At 42.9% G+C, this 16,246-nt stretch overlaps 1 protein-coding gene across 1 annotated transcript in view; it reads right to left on the reverse strand.

Moving 5' to 3' along the window:
• Window positions 1–10,111: 10,111 nt before the first annotated feature.
• The window catches only part of ABCB7 (ATP binding cassette subfamily B member 7), a 35,682-nt gene continuing 29,547 nt past the window's right edge, over window positions 10,112–16,246 (reverse strand). Inside the window, exons 14-16 of the mRNA XM_056491452.1 lie at window positions 15,170–15,273; window positions 13,549–13,656; window positions 10,112–11,085 (exon numbers count right to left, since the gene is read on the reverse strand). Coding sequence (XP_056347427.1) covers window positions 10,867–11,085; window positions 13,549–13,656; window positions 15,170–15,273 — 431 coding nt within the window. The 3' untranslated portion in view covers window positions 10,112–10,866. The remainder of the gene's footprint in view (window positions 11,086–13,548; window positions 13,657–15,169; window positions 15,274–16,246) is intronic.

Here is a 16,246-nt window from a genome sequence, read left to right on the forward strand (position 1 = left end):
ACAGCACAAAGAAACATGATAGGAAGTACAAGTTAAAGGTGTTTCCTGTATCCCTCATTACCTTCCCCAAAATTAAGAGTAAAGGTAAAAATAAAGGAGTTTTGTAGATGCTGAGTGATTGCAACCAAAGCTTTTAAAAAAATTTGTAATTCATAATCTCTCAGTGAATTTTCTTTTGTTGCTTTTTAGAAGACCTATCAATCATCTGTCTCCACCTTCAACAGGACAGGACTCTGTGTCCTCTGAAACCCACACACTCTGGGCAGCACAGTGCTGCTATGCTGATTTTTTCTTGCTCCTAATTTGAATAATAAAAAGGAAAAAGCCCCTCTTGTTCAGTGATTACTCCATCACTGACAGCACAGGACCATTCAATCCCTCTCCAATGCATCACATCCCCTGTAGCCAAGCCCTGGATTTGCTGTCAGCTTGGGCTCTGCTTAAACTCAGTCTGAATTCTAGCTTCCCTGGGAGGTCTCAGGTGATGAGAGTTTTTTGTTAGACTGAGAGCTGCAGAAACCACTGTAAACACTCAGCAGCTCATCATCTTTCACTGGACACCTTGAAAGGACACATTTTAAAAGATGGACGTTTTCAAATCCATTGTTTCCAGGGAGAACAGTGCCAGCTTTCCTGCCACACAGAGGGCAGAGGCTCTGCTCAAAGCCAGCACTTTGGGTTGTCTTCTTGGCAATCACACACAGGGTTGCAATTTCATTTTCCATTTGTCCAGGAGGTAATTGCACTGCCTGTGTGAAGTGACCTTCCCGTGCACGGCACATGGAGCCAGGCAATTATCCACGGGACTTGCAGCAGCCTCTCCATTTCCAACCTTTTTATAGAGCCCTTTGTGATGGCAGTCCCAAGATTTTGAGATGCACAGACATTGATCCAGACTGAAGTCTGGACATTTTTAGAGATCTTCATTCTAAGACAAACAGATATTCTAGGGTGTGTGAGCATTTCCTTACATTGTTCCTGCTCCTCAGTAATAAGATGGTGTCAAGGTGTGTGTGACCAACAGACTTGGCTGCAGGTGTTCATGGGGGACTTGAGGCAGCTCTTACAGAAAAGGTCACACACATTGAAAAGATTCATTTCTGTACTTCCCAAGCATAAAACACTCAGTTTTCAGTGGATTGAAACACCAGGGTTTAGGTCACCTGCTTGCATCAAACTTGTCTCTAATTCATCCTTGTTAGTTTATAGATTATAAAAGCATGAAGTCATGGAATTGTTTAGGTGGGAGAAGACCTTCAAGACAGAGGATTTATAGATTATATTGTTCTCAAACCTTGTCAGTCCCAAGGTTGGTGGGAAGGTATGGAATCTTTGGAAAGAATCACAAACTGCTGGAGAAGCATTTGGAAAAAATGGAAAAGTTAGATTTTATCCTCTAGGTGAGTTTGGGCTTTTAAAATAACAATTATTTAACTTCCTTTGTTTATGGATATTTAACCAAACACTTCAGTCAGCCTCAGCCAGGCTGATCCCAGCTTTTCATTGGCCCAGATAACCTCTGGCTGAACAGCAACTCAGCACTCAGACAGTGCCCACGGCTTCCCTTCGTAATCATTACACATCCACAGCCACTGCCCACCTCTGCTGTCCAGTCTGCAGAGCAAAAACTGGGTCTGGGATTCAAAAACTTTGTTGGCAACAGCTGGGTTATTCAGCAAGTATAGTTTTTTCTACAGCCATGTTATTTTCTGCACCTATTTTAAAGAGCAGCACTGGCTGAGTTGAGTTGGCTGTGATGCCATTACCTGCTAAATCAGTGTTCCCTCCAGTTCCTGTGTCAGCACTCCCACAAGTCTTGCAGCAGGTTCAGTAAGAACTTCAGGCCAAATGTGTATTAAAACAAGTAGATGGTGCCTACAAAACACACCATAAACTTTCCTGTAAGGGAACCCAACCTCCAGCCAGGGCACAGCTGACTCATGCAGGGAGTCTTCAGAATGACACAGGTCTTCCCCTTGCCTGCTCACACTTATGCCTTGTGTGTGTTCCTCAGGTGATGCTGGTGCACCTGGGAGTTTACAGCTCTCCTGCCACTGCCCATTTCAGGTTAAGTCAGGGCTGAGTTGCTCTGAACCATGAAGCCATTAGTGAGTGTTCACTCCCCACACAGCCAGCACTGGGCACCCCAAAGCACTCAGAGCCAGAGTTCACCACCTCCTCCATCTCCTGCTCCTGCAGAGTTCACAGGCCCCTGGCTTCACTTCTTCACCTCCAGCAGTCAGGGAGGAACAATCTGTTGAGAAACTTCTTTTTAATCTTTCTCAAGTATGTGGTCATTTGTATAGAAATCCACCTGGATGATGGCACAGGAAGCTCCTGATTGGGAACACAACCACTCCTTTTCCATGAAATACCGCTCCCATCTCGCTGCAGTCAGTGGAATAAAAACAAGTGTGTTTAACAGATGTCACAAACCATTCCCAGGCTGTCACAGCTTTCCAACATTTTCCAGTGGATTGTTATTACCAGATCCCTGCAAGTCAGCAGCAAGCAGTGCTGCCTCTGACTCTGACTCTGCTCATCCCGTTCCACTGATGACGTGAGCTGTCAGACTGTAAACTCTGAGTTGTCAAATAGCTGTAATTTGCAGATTTAGTAAAAGAGCTTAACATTCCTTTGAGTCAAGTACTTAAGAGATGTATTCCATGGGATTTATGGGCTGTGAAAGTCTGTGTGGTTTGCAGCTAGAGCAGGATCTCCATAGGACAGCTCGAGTGTCAGTAAAGCAGCTTTGGCCTAAATCAGACTGCCATTAGATGTGAGCTTATGTCCCACTGAAGGAATTTCCACAGGGACTCTGGTATCAAGTCAGAAAACAGCCATTTGGAGGATTTGCTTTTCTAGATACCTACTGGAATCACATGAGCATTTATTTGCTGGAACTTGACTGCTTCCCAGCAGGCTAAATAAGTTAGGGCCTTCAATAAATTAAACAAATCCCACAAAATAATTGACAAAACCCACTGTTTTCAGCTTCCAGAGCTGATCATCCACTATAAAGTAGTTTTTTATGTTTCCCTTTTGTTTTCACGAGTGTTATTTGCATTTGACTTGCCTGTCAATGGTTCCATTTCCATCAGGAAATCATTTCAGTGCTGCAGCCCAGTTGCTGCTGTTCCCTTTTCACTGGACATTCTCAGCACATTTGTACATACCAGGGCTCGATGGTGTGAATTAGGAGTTACTCACCTGTGAATCACACACACATCTCCTGAGGGAAGACACAAAGTGTTGGAAACACCCCACACCAGCACATGCTGGACACGTGCCTTTTGTGCCAATAAATTCTTCCCAGCTTGATGCCATTGCATCGTGGAAATATCCAGCCAAATCTTGCAGAATTAAATAAATCATGTACTAACCTAGGACAGAAGTTGCACAAAGTCTTAGGAATATTTAAGCAACTTTCAGCTACTTTTTGGTACAACATAATTTGGTTTGAGAATTCATGAACTGCTGGAAATTCCAACTATGAGTTTTGCTGGGAGCATAGCTCAGGCAACAGCAACTATTAAAAAACTCACCTAATGGGCTAAATCTTGCTCATGCTGCTCTTCAGGAGGTAACATTTTAGCCATGGAGCTCTGTAGAAGGTTTCTGTGGTCAGCTGGAGATTTCTAACATCAAGAATTCCAGGGACTGATAAGAAAGCAGAAGACTGAATGCAATTGCTCCACATGTTGCAGCAGTACAGCACCCAAAGACACCTCCAGCAGCCAGGTTTGCTCTGTGCAGCAGCACTAAGCAGAGTTCTGGTAAACACTGATTTTTAGTGGGTGTGGCATTCAAATGGATCTTTCCATGCTGTGGGAATTGTGCACAGGCTGCTGTCTGCAAAGCTCCTGAGCATTTTGGAAGCACAGCTACCTGACCCAGACATGCTGCTGGAAATGAGACACCTGGAGAGGCCCAGGAACACCTGAGCCCCAGCAGACAAGAACCACCTGGAGAGGCTGTTGGAGCAGGCTGCTGTTTCAGGTGACCTGAAGCCCAAACTGGAATTTGCAGAGGCTGACACAGCTCTCCAAGCTGCATTTCACTGAACAAACCCTGCAAGGTTGTGGCTACAGAGGTCCAAAGGCAGCACAGGAGCCTTCAGAGTGTCCCATTGCACTGAGGTCACCTTTATGGCAGCATCTCTCCACACAACACGTGGGATAAAGCCCAGCCCTAAGAGAGAAACTGCTAATGCTTTCTCCAGTTTATACACAGGAACATTTTAGGGAGAATTACGGAATTACAACCTCAATAAGGGGAGAGGGAGGAAGAAGAGGCACAAGGTGAGGTCATGTCTAAGGAGGAGAGATCAGCTCACACAAAACCCCAAGGAGCCCTTGCAGGTGGTCACTGTAATGCAGAGCCCAGACAAGCACTCACAGTTTGAAGGGATTGAATGGAGAAAATCTTCCTTCTCCACTATCCCAAGCTCACCACTCTGCATTTCTCTTCCTCTGACATTTAACTACTGTAAAATAAAATACTGGGTTTTTGTTTGTTTTTTTTTTTTTAAAGTCTCTGCACTGTACAACATCAGGTCATTAATTTTTACCCCACAGACCTCAGAAACATTGTGTGTGTGTGTTACCAGCACAGTTCTTGTGTGGGCTTTGAAGTGAAGCAATTTCCACAAGGCAGAAGGAACAACTCCAGCCTAAAATACTTGTGCCTTGTGCTCTTCCCCCTCCCTTGTATCCTGCCAAGTATCCTACGTTCCTGCAATCACAAGTGGAGGCACCGACACGCGATATCACTCATCACCTTTTCCAGATTCTGCAAACACTCTTTTCCCCAGAGAACATTCCCTGGTTTTAATTGTAAATAAGCTGAATCTTTTATCTGTGTTCTTCAAAAGCCAGGAAGATTTTCAATTCACCGAAGAAATAAAGATTTTTACAACTCTGTGAGCAAACACACGAACATGTATTTCCATGTTTTAGAAGCTCATGGCCCATTCTGTAATTCCTCATTGCTTGAATGGTTCCCTCCCAACTACAGACTGACCTTAACATTCAATTTTCTCTAACAAGTGTAATATGGAAACTCTTCAGCTGTTCAACCTCCACTTTCCTAAATACTTGTTGGTGTGTGCACAAGGCCAGTAAAATCTTCAGCTGGCACTTGCAGAGCCCTGCACAAGGCACCACCTGATATATTTTGCTCCAAGCTCTTTATTCCTCTCCATAGTGGAGGGAAGAACTTGTCTCCTTTTCCCTCTCCAGCACAAGGCTGAGAGTTTATGTTGTGTGACTTAAAATGCTTTACTTGACAATTTTATAACAGGCATTAGAAACTGAAAATCAATGTGGGGGAGCTGAGATGTTACATGACTCTCTTAGCTTTGGGGATGCTGTTTTAAATTCTGCCCAAAGACACCAGGAAAGCATTTTGACTCTTTTAAACTAATAAATCCACTGTGCAATTCAGTACAACTGACACTTCTGAAGAGATCCCACACCCCAGCCTGCAGACCTGCCTCTGGAGAAGTTCTCTCTCAAGGTTCCTTCTTTTCCAGGCTGGGTAAGGCCATTCCCTGAGTTTAGTCCCAACATCTGCAGAAGCTGGTCTAAAGTCACCTGGGTGGAATTTAAAAGATAGTTTTCAAGAACTAATCATTTAAGGATTTTCTTATAAAGACATCAGATTTATCCACTAAAGTCAGGAAGTAGATGAATTCTATCTGTTCTATACATTATTATATATATCTATCTACAGTTTACCTCTTCCATCCATGATGTGGCCATTCCATTCCTGTCAGTAACATTTATGGAGCACTCCTGCACTCTACCATTACAGGATTTAAAGACAGAATAAATGAACACTGAGAAACAGGGTCTGAATCCAGTCAGACCTGAAACACCCCAGGCTGCTCTAGGATCTCCCACCCATCCATCCATCCTGTACAACCACACAGAGCTCAGTGACAGCACAGTGGCTGTTGGGGCTCAGATCAATACAGTGCAGTAATTAATAACAATAATAATAATAAAAAAATGTTTCCTGCATTCTGCTTTGACAATGAGCTGCAGCTGCAAGTAGAAATCCAGTCAGTGATTATGTCACATCAAGGGCTCAAGCAGATTTTTAAAACTGCTCTGCTTTGACTGAGCACACGTTAAGAGTTTACATTTAGAAAAACTCAATGTTTTAAAGCTAAAAACAGCCAGGTTTCTCACAAGCATGTTCACTGCCATCAGGGGGATGCAGCCAACACCAGCTCCTTACCTTCTGTGAAAGTTGAGTGGGGGCAGGATCCAGGTGTGATCCATGAACCCTCCCTGAGGGATCACCTGGAATTCTGTCACCCTATGCCAACCCACAGCCTGGGACTGGTTACCTGCTCCACAAGCACCACAAACAATTGCTGAATTAAGACTCACATTCCATGGCAGTGACTGTTTCCTCTGGGAATTGCAAAGCTGGAAGAGGTTGTGACAGGACAGCCATTTCTATTCACAAAGATAAATCTTTTATTTAGTAAGAATTATCTACACACAGATGAAGCACAGGAGTCAGGGTAAGGAGTCTTCCAGAGGAAGGGTTACACAATCTCATCTCAGCCAAGCTTTCTGTGTTCTTCTGGAACACATCACCTTCCTGCACAATGGAAGTTTTACATTTCCATTCTGAAAAGAAACTTGAACAAAATCTCAGTGTTGAGAGATGTAGGCAACTGTAACTCCATAGAACAGAAGAGCTGAGATTACCTGAGGGATCATCTGCAAGGAGTAAGCTTTGAACATCCACTTGGTAAAAGCACAACCTCCCTGCCAGTAACTTATTAAGTTTCCTAACTTGGAGGTTAAAATAACCCAAATTTTATGTGTTGTGACTTGATATCCTGAGCCTAAAAAGTTTTTCCATGGGAATTAGGATTGATTACTGTAAGTTCACAGTTAACAGATCACTACACACTGCAAGCAGCAGCCCCTTTTTAACATCCATTTTCTACAAACACATTTCCTCTAAAAACAGAAAGTGAAGGAAAAAAATGAAATGTCTTTTTCTACTCTAAAATTGCAGGCAAAGATTTTATAATGGGAGTAGGTAACTTGAATTTTGAAAAACAACCGGCTATGAGTCCAGAATATGAAAAGCTGCTGTTTAGAAAAGGGATGTTTCAGTTTGCAGCAGAGCAGAATTACCAAGATCCACTAAGGCTGGGAGAGAGCCCCAAATCAAAGTGTTTCTGTGAGAATTTTAAGAGTTTTCTGAAAGGTGCCAGGCAGACTGTCCTAATGATCAGTGAGTCTCTCCAAAACCACAACTTTCCCATTCAGTGCTTTAAGCATCTCCTTCAGTGGTGACAATTTGGAGTCACAGTACATGAATAAAAACTTAGAATTTAAATTAAAAATAAAATAAAAAGAGCACAAGTTTGACTTTGCAGCAGACAGGAGACTCACCCAGTATTGCTGCTGCTTCTCCACAGCAACTCACCCCAATACAGCCACCACCAAGCCAGGAATGTTTATCCAGCAGCTCCATGACCTGGGGAAGTTTTCAGTCATCTCCAGAAACTTGCTGCAGTTCTTTAGAACACACATTCTACTGCATCAAACCCTACAGATTTAAACAGGTATTGATCATTCCTGGCATTCAGCACCTGAAAACTGTCCTCATTCCAAACCTGGAGTGCCCAAGACTCTCAGTCCTTGCAAAGTCCATCAGCTTTCATCTGAAATTGTCCCTCACAAACACAATCAAACTTGGCATTAAAATGGTTTTTGATTCCAGATATTTTGCAGACAATTTCTGATTCTGTGCACCCTCGTGGGACCTTCTGGGATGTCCAAGCTCTGGCACATGGAAAACTTTCCAGTGAGAAAAACCCTTTCCCTCCACATTTCAGACCAGAGTAATTTCTCAGTTTTGTGCCAAAAGGAAAACAATCTTAGGATTGAAATATTATTATTTACAGCCTTTGCCTGTTACCTGCTTCATGAACAGCAGATTAATTCCAAAAATCAGTTCTTGCAGAGCAGAGGAAGAGCCACAGTTTGGGGTTTGTCACAATGCCAGAAAGGGAGATTCCTCATAAATAAGACTTTCAATGAACCTTTGCTGTTTCTGGCAGTTGAGAGTTAACTGCACCATCACAGTCTCCTCACTGCTGCCAGCAGCTCAGCCAGGAGACAATGAGGAAAAAAACAAAGGGAAGGTTGTAAGCTGGAATTCTGCACTGCCACTGCATTAACTGGACTTTAATTTTCATCCTTGGAGTGCAGAAGCAAAGTGAAGTGCTTTTAGAATCATTTTAACTGGAGATTGATGCCAGGTTGTTTTTTCACCTATCATTTTGAGAGAGAGAAAATAAGTAGCTAGCAAAGGTTTCACTCCTTTTAAGTTACATTCCTATTTTTAGTTGCAGGGGAGGGTATAACAAAAAAATAAACGCTATTTGCAATTAAATTTCCAGAAGCACCAAATTCAGCCCTTCCCTAGTGCCCACACTGAGAAATCTTGCATCTGATTTACAAACATAATTACATCAGTGTAATTATACCAGTGTAATTCCCCAGAAATAACAAAGTTATTTTTCAGCATCCAAGAGAAAGATTTTAATTCTTAAATTCAACATGAAGAATTACAACAGGTTAGCTCCTGCTCAAGAGATGGTGAATTTCCCTGGAGAGACAAGGCTTGAAAACACAACCCTGTTGTGGTGGGATGACACTGGCTGGGTGCTGGGTGCCCTCCCAGAGAGAACACAGCAAATGCTCATGGGGTGAGGGACAGGGAGAGACCACTCAGAAATTACTGTCATGGGAAAACAGATTCCTCTTGGGGAAATTACCTTCATTTACTGTGAATTAGGAGTGTGAGCTGGGTAATGAGAAAATAAAATCTTCAAACACCTTCCCAGGCTCGACTTGACTTCAGAATTCCCCCTCTCCTTCCAAGCAGTGCAGGAGGGCTGTGGTCACTCCAGCACATTGTCCCTGCTGCTCCTTCCTCCTCATTCTCTGCCCCAGTGTTTTTTCCAGGTGTCCTCTCACCACAGGGTGCAGTCCTTCAGGAAAAGGCTGCTCCAGCATGGGTCCCCCATGGGGTCACAGCAAACCTGCTCCACCACAGGCTCCTTTCTCCCTGGGTCCTGCCAGGAGCCTGATCCACTGGGGGCTTCCCCAGGGTCAGAGCATCCTCTGGGAGCATCCCCCTGGCTGCAGCCTGACTCCTGCCCAGGCTGCAGGAGGATCTCTGCCCCATCCAGCTCCTTCCCAGGCTGCAGGAGGATCTCTGCTCCATCCAGGGCTCCTTCCCAGGCTGGAGGATCTCTGCTCCTTCCAGGGCTCCTTCCCAGGCTGCAGGAGGATCTCTGCCCCATCCAGGGCTCCATCCCAGGCTGCAGGAGGATCTCTGCCCCATCCAGGGCTCCATCCCAGGCTGCAGGAGGATCTCTGCCCCATCCAGGGCTCCATCCCAGGCTGCAGGAGGATCTCTGCTCCATCCAGGGCTCCATCCCAGGCTGCAGGAGGATCTCTGCTCCATCCAGCTCCTTCCCAGGCTGCAGGAGGATCTCTGCTCCATCCAGGGCTCCTTCCCAGGCTGCAGGAGGATCTCTGCCCCATCCAGCTCCTTCCCAGGCTGCAGGAGGATCTCTGCCCCATCCAGGGCTCCTTCCCAGGCTGCAGGAGGATCTCTGCCCCATCCAGCTCCTTCCCAGGCTGCAGGAGGATCTCTGACCCATCATGGACCCCCATGGGCTGCAGGAATCTCAGCTCCAGTGCCTGGAGTTCCTCCTGCCCCTCCTTCCCTGCCCTTGTGTCTGCAGGGCTGTTGCTCTCCCATGTCCCACTCCTCTCTCTGGCTGCAGTTTCTCTTACAATGCTTTTCCTCCCTTCCCAAATCTGTGATCCCAGCAGTTCATTGCCCTGTTGCTGATGTGCTCAGCCTTGGCTCAGTTGGCACCTTCTCCCAGACATGACCCCTGCAGCCCCCACCCAAACCAGAGCAGCCACAGTGTCCTGCAGATCCCAAAGATTGAGGTTTCCTCCCCCTGGAGAAGTTTTGGCTGTTGAAATGAGGAGATTATTACAGCAATGCTTTCAGCATTATCCAGGTCGTTTTCTCATACATTAATGAGATAATAGAAATTTATGGAAGTCTTTATTGAATCTTAATTGCTCCCTAAGACCATGACTGAACTAGAGTGACTGCATTCTGCTTTGACTACTACAGCAGATGCTGAGGATACAGAATCCTGAACTTGGATTTGTTTATTTTTCACTTAAAAATACTGTTAGTTTTCCTTTAGAATAATACCAATCCATTCCCTGATAGTGCAGTATGAAAGGTGCTTCTGAAAGCTGAGAGAGGTAATTCCAATATTTAGTTTGCTACTAGAAGTCTAATATTTTGTTGAGGCTGTTCTTATTCTTTACAAGGAAGATTTTAAACTAGAACACCACTGAAAAATTTAAAAGGCATCTTCCTCACTAGCAAATGAGTTCAAATTGGCTCAATTACAATTAAAACATGACGCATTTATCAGCCATCAATGATGAGAAATAATGTAAATCAAGGCCAAGTCTGTTTACAATTTAATAATCCACATCAGACGACTACCAGGAGAATTTACCAAAGCCTAAAAATTGCCATAAATTACACCCTTGGTTGGGAAGTTTAAAGTTTTTGAAAAAGCTCAGCTCTTGCAGATGAATATTAAGAGATTCCTAAAGATGCAAAAATAGAACTCCTTTGGTTGAAATTATGTCCCTCTGTGAAACTGTAAAATCCAAAAACTGAAAAACCCAGAAGTTTTTGAATGCTGACTTAAAAACAAGAGCTGTATTTCACTGTATTCTTGTGCAATTTTAACCTGCTATACAAGATCCAGGATCCTATTCAGCATGAACAGTTCCCACAGCCTTTCACACTGTTGATAATTTCTTCTTCCAGCTTCTTCCTTTCCTCCTCTTTGGATGTGTGGTGGTTTCTCTCCTGCCAGCTGGGGTGGTTGTGACTGTGGAGCACTTTGCTGCTCTGTGTGTGCCACATCTCATAGTAGAGATTGCTGGGGTTTGCCAGGAGCTCTGTGTGCTTGCCACGTTCTGCAACTTTACCCTGCAAAAGAAGGGCAGCAAGTCAGAAATGCACATTCCCAGATCTTCAGGAACAGGCCAGACATGGACCACAGTGTCACAGTATGGATTAGAGCAGTTATTAAAGAGAAGGAGCTTGAGACAGCAAGGAAAGACTGAATGCACAGTGCACTCACTGCCAGCTGGAGACAAAGAGCTGTGCTCTTAGACTGCAGGTGCCTTTTGTCCTTTTGGACAAAATCAAAAGCCCACCAGCATGGAAAGTTTTACTATCTAAACAGGAGGAGTTATTCAAAGTAAATGTGGACCTCTATATGAGGAGCAAGGTGTTCAACTACTGCAAAGGTCACATGAATGTACCAAAATAAACACATGTTAGTCTTTGCTGGGTAACAAACACACATGAAGGAGCTAAAAGAGAAGAGCAGACAGAGAGGAGTTTGCATTGGACAAGCCAAGCACATCTAAGATCAAATCTGAAAACAATTAGTGTAAACTGTGCTTTTATGGGTAGCTTGTGTCACTGCAATCACCACCATCAAAATTGTGCCAGCAGTTCAGTTCTCTGGGCTGCTCTCAGGAGCAGAGATGATTTATTGACTATCAGCATGCAAAGGAAGACTTGGAGAGGAGAATTCCAAGAGAATTCCAACCCTACAGAGAAATGCCACCACTCTTCAAAAAACCAAACTAATTTTTCACTTTGAGAGACACATTCACTGACTTCAAATTAAACTAATGTATTAATTCATTCCCCAGCTACTTTTTCTTCTGGGAAAGGATGGCATTATACAGACAACTACATGGATTTGATATCAGTTCTAAATTCTGATCTACAATTAAATCTACCTCCTTGTGACATCTGCTGATGGACAAGCTGGGAAAAAAATTGGGTCTTGGCACTTCTATTATTAACTGTGCCAGTGGAATCTGAACAAACATACACCTGATCATACACCAGAACAGCAGAGTTTATTTAAATCCTTTAAGCGATTAATTTGGAGTAGAGAACAGGTTTTAAATTATAGCTTTTTTTTTTTTTTTTTTTTAAGTAATTCTTGACCAATCCTCAAAAATGGAACTTCTCAGCTCCACAGTATAAGGATCTGTATCAGTACTCCAATGTTTACTCACTCAGGAATGATTCTGATTTGACCTCAGCGAAGGTGCTGGAATTGTGATTCCATGATTACCACTGCTAAGCAAAACCAGCCACAATGACCCTGCCTCATCCCTGCTCCTGAGCCTCATTTACCTGGCTGCTAACACATCAATCCTGCTGGGATGGCAGCAGCACAGGCAGCACTGCCTCCCTCATCCACAATTCCATCCTTCAGCAAAGGGAGCACCCTGGCTCCTTCACAGTTCGAGGCTGTGCTTTTATTTTTAATTTAACAGTTACACTACAACACAAACAGGCTCTTGGGAAGCTGTGAAAACTTGCATGGAAAACAAAAAGCTGCCAATTGCCTTGTGACACGTTACAAAATGTTTGTGAGATGTTGTAACTGCACTGGTAGGAAGGATACACCTTAGGAGAGGGTTTTGCAGCAAAAGCTGAAAAAACAAAGCAGATCAAAACCAAATAAAAACTCCACAGAGCACTGCAAGTGATTTATTCCACTACTTCCTCCTGAGATTCATATAAAGCTGAGTTTTGGGTAGCAAATGTCACTACTTCATAAAATATGGTTCTAATTGTCCATGAAATCATTGAATGTATTGTAAGAAAAATTTATTTGCTTTTAGATGAGTATTTTAAGTCACCTATGAGCACAAGCTTATAAATAGCAACTGATAAAAATGAATGTAGAGATAAATTTAACATCTATTATCAGCAGATTAGAGCACTGTACTTTCAGCACTATCAGTTAAAAGAATAATTATGAAGTTATCATAAGGACATTTGTTTATTTTAAATCTCTTGCCAGATAAGGATAACAGAGAAAAAACTGGACTTGGGATGAGTATGAAGTAACAGCTGAACACTGATATTAGGGAATAAATGTGGAAACATGTTGGTTTTTTCTTAAGAAAGAAGCCTACAGAAAGGGAACAATCACACTTTTCTACAGGTACAACAGAATGGTGCTCAGATTTTTAGCATAGTTAGGCTGAACAATCCTGCAGTAGTTCTATCTGCATGGAAATGGAACATGCTGTCCTCTCTCTTTCCACTAAGAGGAAAAAATAAATGGATGTATGTGAAAAACAGATACTGAGCAATCAGAGTGATGCATAAATTGGGGGAACACATTAGGAAACTTCAACTGACAGAAGCATGCAAAAAATTAGATTAAAAACATGCAACAGTAAGGCATAAAAATAACAACATACAAGACAGTCCCACACATTAAGCTTGGGCTTGAATTTTCAAATACTCTTCATTTCCAAAGAAAAAACTTCCAGCAGCTTGGTGGGAGTGTAACAATTCAAAGTGGACACACAGAATCCCCTAAACCAAACCCTGACATGATGCCCTCACCTGATTCAGCACGATGATCTCATCTGCATCCACCACTGTGGACAACCTGTGGGCAATGAAAATTGATGTCCTGTGCTTCACCATGGCCCTCATGGCTTTGAGAATGTTCTGCAAGATTGGAATAGACACAAACTCTTACATGCTCCTGAGTGAGATGAGGAGAAATAAAATGCTGCTGGAAATATGCAAATTACTGTAAATAAGTTTTGAAAATCATCTCTGGTAGTGCTACAGCTTCCCAATAACAAACAGCCAGGAGTGTGTACAGGAGAAACAGAAAAGTCCCAAACATGAAATTATCTGTGGTTTTGCTAAAGCCTCAAACTGAAAAAAAAAAAAAAGCTTGTGTTCACAGAAAAACACAGCTATCCCCAGGGACAAAGGAAGAGAAGTGTCACTTCATTTCAGGAAAAACTTCCCCATGGAGCCATGCTACACAAGCAGCAAACAGCAGTAAAAGCATCTGAAAATAAGAACTCCTCGTGGTTGTAATATTAATGCTTTCCCATGACTGTTAAAGAAAAGAATCCCTCTCAGTATTATGCCAATGTGGAACAAAGGCAGAGCAGTTCTGGGAATTATCTAGCCAGTGTTTCCTTTGTGAGCTCTAGGCCCCTCCCAAACCACATCCCTGTGCAAGGAGCACTGACCAGGAATTTGTGCCCTCACTACCATAAGTGAAGTGTCCACTTTATTTCCCTGAAAATTTTTGTCAGAAAACATTTCCATTCCCAGGCCTACTCTTGTGGAAAAGCCTCATTTTCACTTCCAAGTGCATTTCTACTGTACTCATTTCTACTCTTGTGCTTTGTTTATGACTCTTGCATAGATACAGAAAAACAAGAGAGGAAAAATCTGAGAACTGAGTGTGATATGGACATTTTTGTCCCATGAGGAAGCTAAGCCACATTTCAGTGCTGTGCTATATGGATGTACAGCTCATCCTCTGGATTCTTTGCATCTGGAAAATGAAAGTAATTCAGTGATTACAGGTCAATAAATTCACTCAATAATCTGCATAAGTGAATGGAGCTGTAGCTTAGCTCATTTTTGATGACATTACTTTGGGAAATTACTGCTGGTGCTGAGAGTTTTGTGCTTAAGCAAAGATGTTGCTCTGAAGGCTGATGCAGCTCCTGTCACTGTGTCAGCACATCCATGTCACAGCCCTTGCTGTGCAATGAACACAAATCAACACCAGCACTGCAGGTCACACCTGCAGCTGCTGCACAACAAACAAGGGAGGTTTGTCCTAAATTATGTCCCAACTATTTAGAAGGTTTTTGAATTTTTTTGATGGATGCTTTTTAGATCTAAACACCTTCTGAAGTGGACTGGAAAGCTTCACACTTCATGGCCACCTGCACCAGCCTCAAATGGGATTTCCAGAGTGGAACAGAAAATATCCCAGAGACAGCTGATATTTCTCACTATCTCCAGGTAATGGGCAGAGCATCTCTGCTCTGCTCTTAAGGACAACAGCTTACACACAGCATCTCTTAATAATGCTGAGAAAACACTTGAAAAAGAACAGAGTTCTGAGAGGAAAAGAACATGGAGAAGTATCAGAATCAAACACCATTGCATCACTTAAATTTTAGAATTTTTAATCCCAATTTACCTCTTCTGTAATTGAATCTAAAGATGATGTGGCTTCATCATAGAGAAAAATATATGGCTCCTTTAACATTGCTCTTGCAATTGCAACTCTTTGCTTTTCTCCTCCTGAATAAGGGGGAAAGAGGGAAAAAAAGAAAAAAGATGAAGTTACAATTATGATAGTCTAAATTCAACAGCAGACATGATTTTTGAGGGTTGGTTGTTGGCTTTTTTCCTTTTTTTAATAGACATCATAGTCACTGCTGACAAATGTCTGACATGTTACATAAGATAGCACACAAGTTCCTGCTCCCTGGTAAATTTAGTGATTCAAGATTGCTCATCCTTTTGGAAAAGGACAGAGAACTATTTTGGATGTGCTCCAAGGCAAGTCTGACACAGGTGAGTAACAATGCTGTACAGTTACTCACTCTGTTCACCTGGGAGTAGGAGCCCATTCACCTGGCCTAAGCTCTGCTCCATCCACTAACTCTGCACACACAAATCCAGTTTTCTCTCACCACTGCCCTGCCCACACCTGCTGTATTGGATTTCAGGCCTCTTGTGTCTGTCAGGTCTCTCCTTGATATTCATCCAACTTCCCACCCCAAAATGGAAATTTCACTCAAGGACAGTTAATATTGTACTGCAAACCACCCTCAGCCTGGTGATTTCTGATATAACCAAGTTTCAGACTAGTTTCCTTCCTAAACAATTCTTACAGCCAACTTCTACTCAAGAATAACTCAGGGCAAGTTTTACAGACAGGAAAACAGGTGCATTTGGAACTTAAATCTGCTAAACATTTGGTATGCAATGCAAACACGTCACATTTGTGCACTTGTCCTCCTTTGTTTTATTCAAGACTTCAAAACATTCCATTTAATACCATTATATTCTTGTTAATGTTCCATTCCTATCAGGAGAGAACATGCTTTCATAAACCATTTAAAAGGCTGGTGGTAATGCTGCAGTTCACATTTGAAACTGTCTTTGGCAGAACTCAGGAGCAATTAGAACTGTATGATTTACTCAGTCTGTTTTAGTGTGCTCTCCCTCCCTCCCCTGTACAGCATCTTCAAATCTCACAGATTGACAA

The sequence above is a fragment of the Oenanthe melanoleuca genome, chromosome 4A (assembly GCF_029582105.1).
Source record: "Oenanthe melanoleuca isolate GR-GAL-2019-014 chromosome 4A, OMel1.0, whole genome shotgun sequence".
NCBI lineage: Eukaryota > Metazoa > Chordata > Aves > Passeriformes > Muscicapidae > Oenanthe > Oenanthe melanoleuca.